We start from the raw sequence: 11,964 nt of genomic DNA, 5'->3' as shown, positions 1-11,964 counted from the left end.
CAAACTGCTGACCTCTTGGTTAGCAGCCATAGCACTTAGCCACTACGCCACCAGGGTTTCCATACATTGATAAGGCTTGCTTTAGTCAATTATTGCATTGGGAGTTGAAAACAAGTATTAACTGTTTTTTTTTTTTCATTAACACTTTAAAAATAGTTCTAAGTCCTTATAAAAGGATTTTCTCTTACTGTGATTCTTCTCATTTTCTATTTAGCCTAAATTTGACTCATTTGAAAAATACTGTAAAATCACATGGTAGCTTTAGAATGGTGAATTGGTTACTATAAAGTTTAAATTAACCTGCAGGGTCTTCCAAGTTATAGTCTAAATTATTATCTGGCATTCCCTACAGCAATTCAGGGCAACAAACTACTGTACCCAATGTTCCTCAAATATATCTTTTCCTGAACTCATGCCCCTTGTACCAACTGCCCATGTGGTCACCCCTCTACTCATGCAAATCCTTTGCATACTTGGATGTCCCATTGAAATGTCTCTTCTAAGCCCTGTGCCATGATGTTTAGTAGGAGGTGATCTCATTCCTCCAGGTTGACTTTTTCTGTACTTACTACCTTACAAGAGTTATCTACTCTTTAAGGTGTTTGTTATTATAAATACAAAAATAAAAAGAATCACTATGTAGCAAACATTAGTAGACACAAAAAAACCAGTTGCTGTCTAGTGGTTTATGACTCATGGTGACCCCATGTATGTCAGAGTACCACTGTGTTCCATAGGGTTTTCAATGGCTGATTTTTTGGAAGTAGGTTGCCAGGCCTTTCGTTCAAAGTGCTTGAGTTAACTCAAACCTCCAAACTTGCAGTTAGCAGCCAAGCGTGTTAACTGTTGCACCACCCTGGCACTCCTAGTGGACTCAATATCCAGTTTAAGGAAAAAAGTTGCCATTTCCTTTGAAATTCACTTCCACAATCATATCACTGCCCTCCCTCATTAGATATAAGGCACTATCCTAAATTTAATGTTTCATATTCCCTTTCTTTCCTTTATTGTTTTACTATATTTGTTTAGATCCTTAAACAAAATAACTTAGTTTCCCATGTTCTGCAATTTTATATAAATGGAATCATTCTGTATGTACTTCCTATAATCTCTTTTGTTCAGTTAACATTATGTTCCTGAGAGATGTATCATGGTATTGCACTTAGCTACAATTCATTCATTTTCACTGCTATATAGTATTCCAGTGTGTGACTATAATACAATGTATTTATCCATTCTCTTTATGATTGACATTAGGGGCTGTTTCTGGTTCTTTTATTTATTATAAACAGGCTTCTATGAACGTTCTTGTAAGGATGTATGTAGTAATGGAAATGATGGCTTTGAGGGTACGTGCAACAACTTTATAGATAATGCCAACTTGTTTTCCAATGAGATTGAATATCACTTATCTTTTTATGACTATCCTATTTATCCAACTGGCTTGTAAGTCAATTAAGGCAGAGAAGGTCTTACATTATTTCTTGGCCTAGAAAGAGTAGATACTCAATATATATTTATTAATTGATTCATTAATTGATGTAAGAAAAAAAATTTGGAAGGATTTTCCCCATGTTCAGAATAAAGAGATGAACTAGAAAAAAAGTCAAAGGTAAGGATACTTTTGATGTAAACAATGAAAACTTTTGTGCAACTGTAGTAAAAAATTAAGAGGAAAAAGGAAAGCAGAAGGTAAATACCTATTGATATTCTCTAGCAGATTTTAGACAGTTAAAGGAAAATCATGAATCAGAAGCAGCAGCAGGATACTTTTTCATTCGGGCCCTAACATGACTTTGACTTCTTTTCCTCTGGATCATTTTTCCACTTTTTCAAGGTCTTCAGTATTTCAGGTGCCTTAAGTCGTTCCTTGGGATCTTTTGAGAGTAATTTTTGTAGAAGATTTTTCTGTAATGATAATGAGAGTCAATACTAAGAAAAAAAACACTGAAATTAAAAAAAATTTGATTACTTTCAAATGCTTACTTCCTTGGTATCAAATACATCTGGGAAGATGCCTTGCCTTAGATCGTTAAAAATCTGAAAATAAAAAAGATGTAGTAATTAGGTAAGTATTTACTTGGGAGGAAAAACAAACTTAGAAATCACTAAAGACTAGGGATACCCTAACTCAAGGATAGGCTCTTTGGAAAATTCTTGATCTTTGGGAAATTCTCCTTAGCCAAGAAGCCAGTAAGACCCTCTCTGCCCACTCCCCACACCTAATAACCATCCCTGACATTATCCAAAAAGCTACTGCTGTCAAGGCAATTCTGACTCTTAGTGACCCTATAGGACAGAGTAGAGCTGCCCCTTGGGTTTTCAAGGTTGTAAATCTTTAAGGAAACAGATGCCACATCTTTCTCCCGTGGAGCAGCTGGTGGGTTCAAACCACCCACCTTTCGTTTCGGTTAGCAGCCAAGCATTTTAACCACTGTGCCACCATTACCAAGTGTTAAGTTCATTGTATGCATTATTTTCCTTTATCCTTGCTGGAACCCTATCCTATAGGTACTTTCATTATCCCCATTTTACGGAGGAGGAGGCTGTTGGCTCTAGGTGAGTCTCCTTTCCTGAGCTTCACACTTAGATCTCCAGTTGCCTATCACCTTTAGGGAAAAGCCCCGGTGGCGCAATGGTTAAGACTCAGCTGCTAACTGAAAGGTTGGCTGTTCAAACTCACCCAGCAGTTCTGCAGGAGAAAGACCTGGCAACCTGCTCCTGTAAAAATTACAGCCAGGAAAACCCTGTGGGGCAGTTCTACTGTGTCTCACGATGAGTCAGAATCGACTTGATGTCACTTACCAACACCAACACTGCCTTTAGAGGCTCCCCACTGCCTACACAAGAATGTCTATATTCTTTTCTCAATTTAGTCCCAATCTGCCTTCCCAGCCCCACTAACCACCATTTCCTTGTACTTCATATGCTTGAACGAAGTGACACTGCCTGCTGTTTCCAAACACACCCTGCACAGTCCTGTCTGAATGCTTGAATCACCTTCATCCTGTACTGGACTTCTAAAAGCCAGTGGATGCTTCAGGAAAAAAAAAAAAAAATTTTTTTTTTTTTGGAGCCTAGGTTAAATGCCTCCATGAAACCTAAATCCCTACAGCTGGAAAGATCTCCCTTTTAGCTGATTCCATAACACTTTATGCCCTACCCTAAAACATTTATTTCATTCTATTTTCTTCCTTTTGAGAAAATAAGTTCCTTGAGAATAAGGCTTATTCATTTATATAACCCTTAGCATAGTGTCTTATACAAAGCAGGCAATCGATAAAAATTTACTGACTGACTTGAATAAGAAGAAATAGTAATCGTTTTATGAGATGTACACGCCTTCCGGAGAAGATCAAAGTTTTTGGTCTTTAACAGAATGGCTGGCAAACTTGAAATAGAGAAAATCCATATTTCATTTGCAGTAAGAAATGTTCAAGCCCATACTCACAAAAGGACAAGAACAGCTGTGGCATTTTGAAGATGATGGGGTTTTTTTTTGCAATTTAGTTTATTTGTTTTTTTCCCCCTTAATTCTTTCTTTGAGATTATTTACCTTGACTGTTTCCTGAACAGTAGTACATATGTGAAGAAGCTCAGCAAGAATTAGCCCCAAAGCAAAGATGTCCACTTCATTTCCATATTCTTGTAAAGACATCTGAAGAGAGCAAAATGTGATATTGACATCTGTTACTCATCCAATAGAAATATGCATGCATTGAGAAACCAAAAAAGTTATTTTACCAAAATATTTTAAGTCACTTAACATGTATGTTTTATTAGCAGGAGTCGTGGAATCAGACTGTCGAGGTTCAAACCACGGCTCTGGTACTATTCAAGTTAACCACAAATGTGGGACTAATCTCAGCTATAAAAAGAAGATAACAATAGTGTTAACCTCAGAGTTTGTTGTGGGGATTAAGTGAGATACAGCATGTAAAGAACTAAAAACAGTGCCTAAACCCAAAACTCACTGCCATTGGGTCGATTCTGCCTCACAGTGACCTTACAGGACAGAGCAGAACTGCCCCCAAAGGGTTTCCAAGACTGTAAATCTTTATGCAAACAGATTGCCTCATCTTTCTCCCATGGAGCAGCTGGTGGGTTTCAACCACCAACCTTTCAGTTAGCAGTCAAGTGTGTTTAACCACTTCGCCACCAGGGCTCCTCAGAAACAGTGCCTAGTAGGGGTAAGATATTTAACCCAGTGCTGGCATATGGTAAGGACTCAAAAATGTTAGACATTATTATAATTATTGGCCAAGAATGCTAGATTATATATCACACATTAACAACTTTAAGTCTAATGCTAAAAAGGTAAATGATAAGTTTAAGCCTTTACCAATTCTACCTTCGTTGGATCCAATATTTCAAGTAAGCAGGTGATGAAGATGTGGAATAAACAGTAAAATATTACCAAAGATGCTTCTTCCATTAAAAAAACTTGTATGCAAATGTTCACAGAAGCTTTATTTGTAATATTCTATAATTAAAAACAATCTAAATATCCCTCAACAGGAAAATGGGTGAACAAATCGTGATATATTCGTGCAATGGAATACTGATCTGAAAGAAAAATGAATAATCTACTGGTACTGGTGGTGGTGGTGCAGTGGTTAAGGACTCAACTGTTAACAAAAAGGTCAGTGGTTTGAACCCACCAGATGCACTGTGGGAGAAAGACGCGGTAGTCTGCTTCCATGAAGATTTGCAGCCTTGGCTGAGGCAAGCAACAGCACCCTAAGCTGGGAACTCAGGACAGGGCCCCTTTGCCTAGGTGCAGACATAAGGGGTCCACGGACTTTGAATGCCTTTCACCCCTACCTAAATCTGCGTGGGTCCATTTCAACAGTGTAGGCCCTCATTAGCACAGTACAGCAGGGTATATACTTGAAACCTATTTTCAACTGTAACAGCTAACAGGGAGTGGCAGGTTCAAGACATTTGACACTACCCTGCCCATTAAGCAGGATCATCGCCTACCCACATCATGGGCCTGAGGACTGGTGGCTCCACTCCACCTAGCTACCCACGACACGGGTCCAAGAACAAGTAATGCCTCCCAGTCCTTACAGCCAACAGCACTGAGTGCCCAAAGTCTGGCTGCAAAACCCAACTACCTATGTCCTCTAGGGAACAGGGATATGTCTTCCACTCAGGCATTCAGGGCCAGCCATCAGCCCCCTGCCTTGCTCACCAAAGGAGCCCCTGTTACAGTCAGATATCTGTGCCTGCTCCAATCACCCCTGCCCATTTAGAACTGTAGGTGAGAATCTGTACCACACACTTGGTGACCAACGACCTGGACATCTGAGCTGAATCCACACAAGAAAAGTAAATGAACTCCTGGGCTCACATACCTAGTAACAGCTCTAACTACCTGGTGACAGGTTGTGAGAGCTTCAAAGATACTAATAATCAAAGTAGTGCACATGACCAGCCTATCTGAGCATATCAAAGCAAAACAAAACAAGAAGCTAGGGCAGAGTAAGCAAATATAAGATAAATAAATATAATAACTTATTTATGGCTTGGGGACAACAGTCGATATCAAATCACATAAAGAGGCAGACCACGATGGCTTCAGCAAGTACCCAAAACAAAGAATCATGAAATCTTCCAGAGAAACAGAATTTCTTGGAATTAACGGAGGTAGAATTCAAAAGATTAATATACAGAGCTGTTCAAGAGATCAGGAAGGAGATCAGGCAAAACGCAGAACAAGCTTGATAGAGGAACTAAGAAGGTTATGCAAGAGCATAATGACAAATTTAACAGGCTGCAGAGAGAGAGCAAACAGAAATCCAAAAGATTAACAATAAAATTTCAGAATTAGACAACTCAATAGAAAGCCACAGGAGCAGAACTGAGGCAATGGAAGTCAGAATTAGCGAGATTAAAGATAAAGCACTTGACACCAACTTATTTGAGGAAAAGTCAGATAAAAGAACTTAAAAAAAATGAAGAGACCCCAAGAATTATGTGGGACTCTATTGAGAGGAATAACGTACAAGTGGTTGGAGTGCCAGAACAGGGGGGATGACAGAAAATACAGAGAAAATTGTTGAAGATTTGTTGTCAGAAAACTTCCCTGATATCGTGAAAGATGAGAAGGAATCTATCCAAGAAGCTCATCGACCCCACACAAGGTAGATCCCAAAAGAAAGTCACCAAGACATATTATAATCAAACTTGTCAAAACCAAAGATAAAGGGAGAATTTTAAGAGTGGCTAGGGATCAATGAAAAGTCATCTACAAAGGAAAGTCAATAAGACTAAACTCTGACTACTCAGCAGAAACCATGCAGGCAAGAAGGCAATGGGATGACATACATAAAGCCTTGAAGGAAACAAACTGCCAGCCAAAAATTATACATTCAGCAAAACTGTCTCTCAAATATGATTGTGACATTAGGGCATTGACAAACGGCTCAGGGAATTTATAAAAACCAAACCAAAATTACAAGAAATACTAAAGGGAGTCCTCTGGTTAGACAATCAGCAACATCAGGTAACAATCCAAGATTAGAACACAGGAAAGAACAACAAGGTATCAATCCAGATAGGGAAGTCACAAAAATAAATCAAAGCTAAAACACTGAAAATAGGGAAACAGAAGTGTCAATATGTAAACAATGAAAACATTAAAACAAAAAAGAGGGACTAATTAATGTAGTTATAGAACTTCCACATGTGAAGAAGTCAAGGCGATATCAGGAAATAAAAGATTTGTTTAAACTTAGAAAAATATAGGTAAACATTGAAGTAACTACAAACGAAAATAACAATCTTACACATCAAAATAAAAAAACAAGAAAAACATAAAGACTCAGCAAATACAAAATCAAGAATAATGAAAAAGATGAAAAGAAAATACATAAGGAAAAATGACTCAGTACAGAAAATTAAGTGGAACAAAGAAACTGTCAACACTCACACACACAAAAATACATCAAAATGACAGCACTAAACACATAAATAAAAAAAAATACCTGTCAATAATTACACTGAATGTAAATGGACTAAATGCACCAATAAAGAGACAAAGAGTGGAGAATGAATTCATAAAAAAAAAAAAAAAAACTGATCCATCTATATGCTACCTATAAGAGACACGCATTAGACTCAAAGACACAAACAAACTAGAACTCAAAGGACGGAAAAAAATATATCAAGCAAACAACAATCAGAAAAGAGCAGGAGCGGCAATATTAACCTCTGAGAAAATAGACTTTAAAGCAAAATTCACCACAAAGGATAAGGAAGAACACTACATAATGATTAAAGGGTCAATACGTCAGGAGCACATAACCATAATAAATATTTACACACCCAACGACAGGGCTCCAAAATACAGAAAACAAACCCTAACAGCATTGAAAAGAGACATAGACAGCTCCACAATAACAGTAGGAGACTTCAACACACCAATTTCAGTGAAGGACAGAACATCCAGAAAGAAGCTCAATAAAGACAAGGAAGATCTAAATAACATGATCAATCAACTTGACCTCACAGACATATACAGAACAATCTAGCCAAGAGCAGCCAAGTATACTATCTTTTCCAAAGCATGTGGAACATTCTCCAGAATAGACCACGTATTAGGCCACAAAGCAAGCCTTAACAGAATCCAAAACATCAAAATATTACAAAGCATCTTTTCTGACCATAAAAATAGAAATAACTAACAGAAAAAGCAAGGAAAAAAATCAAATACATGGAACCTGAACTTCTTGCTCAAGAACTACTGGATTATAGAAGAAATTAAGGATGGAATAAAGAAATTCAGAGTCAAATGAAAATGAAAACACTTCCTACCAGAACCTTTGGGACATAGCAAAAGCAGTACATAGAGGTCAATGTATAGCAATAAACGCACACATACAAAAAGAAGGGCCAAAATTAAAGAATTTTTCCTACAACTCGAACAAATAGAGAAAGAGCAGCAAAAGAAGCCCAAGGCACCATAAAAAAATGAAATAAAAATTAGAGCAAAAATAAATGAAACAGATTATAGAAAAACAACTAAAAGAGTTAACAAGACCAAAAGCTGGTTCTCTGAAAATATAGTCAAAATCCATAAGCCACTGGCCAAACTGACAAAAGAAAAACAGGAGAGGAAGCAAATAACGTGAATAAGAAATGAGATGGGTGATATCACACAAGACCTAACTGAAATTAAAAGAATCATAACAGAATATTATGAAAAATTGTACTCCAACAAAGTTGAAAACCTAGAGGAAACAGACAAATTTCTAGGAACACACTACCTACATAAACTAATACAAACAGAGGTAGAACAACTAAATAAACCTGTAACAAAAGAAAAGATTCAAGAGGTAAGTAAAAAACTCCCAAAAACAGCAACATAAAAAGCCCTGGCCCTGACGGCTTCACTGGAGAATTCTACCAAACTTTCAGAGAAGGGTTAACACCACTACTACTAAAGGTTATTTCATCAGAGCATAGAAAAGGATGGAATACTCCCAAACTCATTCTATGAAGCCAGCATAACCCTGATACCAAAACCAGGTAAAGACACCACAAAAAAAGAAAATTACAGACCAATAGCCCTCATGAACTTACACACAAAAATTCTCAACAAAATTCTAGCCAAAATAATTGAACAACATATCAAAAAAATAATTCACCATGACTAAGTGGGATCCATACCAGGTATGCAGGCATGGTTCAACATTAGAAAAACAATCAATGTACTCCATCACATAAATAAAAAGTAAGAAACACATGATCTTATCAATCGATGCAGAGAAGGCATTTGACAAAGTCCAACACCAATTCATGATAAAAACTCTCAGCAAAATAGGCATAGAAGGGAAATTCCTCAACATAATAAAGGGCATTTATACAAAGCCAACAGCCAACATCATCCTAAATGGAGAGAGTGATTTGGATGTTATGTGAACATCATATTACAGGCAATCCCCGGGTTACAAACATCTGACTTACATACAACTCATACTTAAGAACCGACTGCTGCGTTTGAGAGCCATGATGTTCTTCACAGTGATATTTTCAAAAGAAAATTAAACAGAGAGATAATGCTACAATACTCAAGAGATGAGACTGGATGCTGCTGCCTACAAGTCAAAGCATGCACCATTATACAGTAAACTTTTTGTTTATAAGTAGGGAAAGTTCACTTTAAAATAATGACAGAAAGTACAGTACATACATAAGCCAGTAACATAGGTGTTTATTATAACTATCAAGACGTATGTATTATAGGTTATACATGTACTGCACCATTATATACCTAGCAGTGCAATTGCTTTGTATACAAGAGGCACGAGATACATGTGTTGCATCCGAGAAGCTGTTGTGTTTGCTACATCTGGTTACATCTGCTACATCCTGTTCTCCTATAGAGATTTCTGAACTCTATTATAACCTTATGGGACCACAGAGGTACATGTGGTCAGACGTTGCCCAACGGGATATTATGGGGATGTCACTGTATTTTAAAATTCTGAGAGTGACAACCTAGGATACAGGAGATATTTAATAAAGTCAGGAGTTAAAAGGGAATCGTTAGCCCTTTATAGTATTCTACTTTCAAACTCTTCACAGAACTTAAATTATGTTTTGTGCTAAATGGTCCAAGCCACCCCCAAAGGGATGACGTAGAAGCCCTCTCCATCTTAGGCTCTCAAACCACTACATAGCTCAGTACATTTCTTTTTGGGTAACAAAACAGAAGAGGTATTTTATATTTTATCACTAAAATCATCTTTAAAGGGCAATAAGAAATAGAATGGACAACTCGAAAAGATGAAAAATGGACAATAGATCAATAAAAACAAAAAATACTGTTAGAATTAACTATTTAATGAGAAACTAATTTGCTCTGTAAACCATCTAAAATATAATAAATAAGCTTAAAAAATCAGAAGTTAGTTATTTGATAAGACCAATAAAATTGACAAACCTTTAGCTAGACTGACAAAGAAAAATATTGTTGGAATAGAGCCTATATATAAGGTAAACATTCACAAATTAATAGCCTCACAAATAACCAATTAGATACAAAAATTCCATTTTAGTAGAAAAACACTATACATATTCAGGGAAAAGCTTAAAAAGTAGGAACAATCTTTATAAAGAAAAAAATATTTAAAAACCATCGAAGAATATAAAAGCAGCCTTGAGGTAGCCTGTATCATCGTTCCCAATTGTTCACTGCCCTTCTGGTGTTTATTATAATGTGTTTACATTTATTGTAAATGTAAAAAATTGGAAACTTTGCTTCAGGCTCAGCAATGCAATTTGCTCTGGGCAATGAAATATGAGTGGAAGTGATGGATGCCACTGCTGAGCAGAGCCAATAAAAGCCATCATAAAGGTCTATCTAGTTCTGCCTTCAGGACAACAATGACCCAGACAGGGTTTTTCCTTCAGCCAGAGCCCTGGAATGAAGTAGACATGTGGACCCCAACTGCAGCTAGCCTGTGGCCAACACGTAAGGTGAGCATGAATGATACTGTGCTGCTTTGTAAGCCACTAGGATATTGCAGATCCATGATATTATTACCAGAGCATACCCTGCAAAAGCCGACTGATGGAGGACCTAAATTAGTGTGAGACACATCCCAATTTCCTGCAAAAGTCTCAAATATAATTTGGGTCTCAAATATAAGCTGACATCAAATATATGTATAGATCTCAATTTTCCTCAATTGAATCCTTAAATTCAATGCAACTACAAACAAAATCTTAACTCCGCTCATTATGGAACATGACAAGCTGACTCTACAGTTGGAAATAACTTATGTAAATGCCCACCAATAAGGAAGTGGTTAAATGAATGATGGTACATCTATATTCTGGAATACAAGGCAGCTGGGTAAAGGAACGTACCATTTGTACTACCTATTTTTACTGAGTGAAAAAAGTCACAAAATAACATTACAGTATACTTCTGAAAATCTGTGTCTATTTTTATGTTAAAATGTTTGTGTGTATATTTTTGTATATTTTTATATAATTCACAGAAAATTATCTAAAGGGATAAACAACAAACTAGTAAGAAGAGAAGCAGAGAGGGAGGTTAAGGGAAATTTTACATTTCCATTCTGTACACTTCTGTGCTGTTTTAACTTTATAAGACTTGCTATTATTTTTATAATTAAAAAAAGCAAAAGAAGTAAAAAACAGACAGAAAGGAAAGGGACCATACCTGTTCTGGGCTCATGTATCGCCATGTTCCCTTGTCAACTGTTCGCTTTTCATCATTTTTCAAGGATGTTACAAGTCCAAAGTCTCCAATCTTTACTTGTTTTATATGTACTAAAAATATGTTACTTGGCTAAGGGAAAAAAAAATTAATTTATACATAGCAGTCTGACATACTTTTACCACATATCTGAATCATATTTAGCAACAACCATCTTTCTATTAACTTATAAGTAAATTACTTATACTATCTCCCTATTTAACCTTACACAGGCATTTAGCCTTACACACGTAGCCCAAGTCAGGAAATTTAAAATTATAGGTCTTTAAAATGTCAGCTGAAGGAAGTAAGAAACGTTTCAGCTAACAGCAGAGAAGGCTGGAGACATACCTGCCTTCAAATATCTGAAGAGCTATCAAGTGGGTGGGTGGGTTGATTCTCTATGATGCCAGAGAATGGATCTGGCAGTAGAGGGTGGAAATGACCAAAAGATTTGTTTTCGCATATCCTAATATACTAAGGGAGGCAGTGGTGGTTCAACGGTAGACTTTTCACTTTCCATGCAGGAAACTGGGGTTCAACTCCTGACCAATGCACCTCAAGTGCGGTTATCACCTGTATTGTCAGGAGAGGCTTACATGTTGCTATGATGCTGAACAGACTCCCTGGGCGGCACGATTGATAACTGCTCAACTACTAACTGAAGGGCTGGTGGTTTGAACCCACCCAGAAGTGCCTCGGAAGACAGGCCTTGTGATCTGCTTCTG

The 11,964-nt window shown here is 37.0% G+C and overlaps 1 protein-coding gene across 3 annotated transcripts in view; it reads right to left on the bottom strand.

The window, feature by feature from the left end:
• Positions 1-80: 80 nt before the first annotated feature.
• EIF2AK2 (eukaryotic translation initiation factor 2 alpha kinase 2) overlaps positions 81-11,964 on the bottom strand; it is a 55,873-nt gene continuing 43,989 nt past the window's right edge. For all 3 annotated transcript variants that reach the window (XM_010595870.3, XM_023555278.2, XM_023555279.2), the window contains 4 exons: positions 11,201-11,329; positions 3,557-3,658; positions 1,987-2,040; positions 81-1,908 (listed from right to left, as the gene is read on the bottom strand). In XM_010595870.3, the coding sequence (XP_010594172.2) occupies positions 1,786-1,908; positions 1,987-2,040; positions 3,557-3,658; positions 11,201-11,329 (408 nt within the window). In that variant the 3' untranslated portion in view covers positions 81-1,785. The remainder of the gene's footprint in view (positions 1,909-1,986; positions 2,041-3,556; positions 3,659-11,200; positions 11,330-11,964) is intronic.

This window comes from Loxodonta africana, chromosome 26 (assembly GCF_030014295.1).
Source record: "Loxodonta africana isolate mLoxAfr1 chromosome 26, mLoxAfr1.hap2, whole genome shotgun sequence".
Lineage (NCBI taxonomy): Eukaryota > Metazoa > Chordata > Mammalia > Proboscidea > Elephantidae > Loxodonta > Loxodonta africana.
Note: the sequence above shows the minus strand (reverse complement) of the source record. Positions and strands in the feature narration are given on the sequence as shown.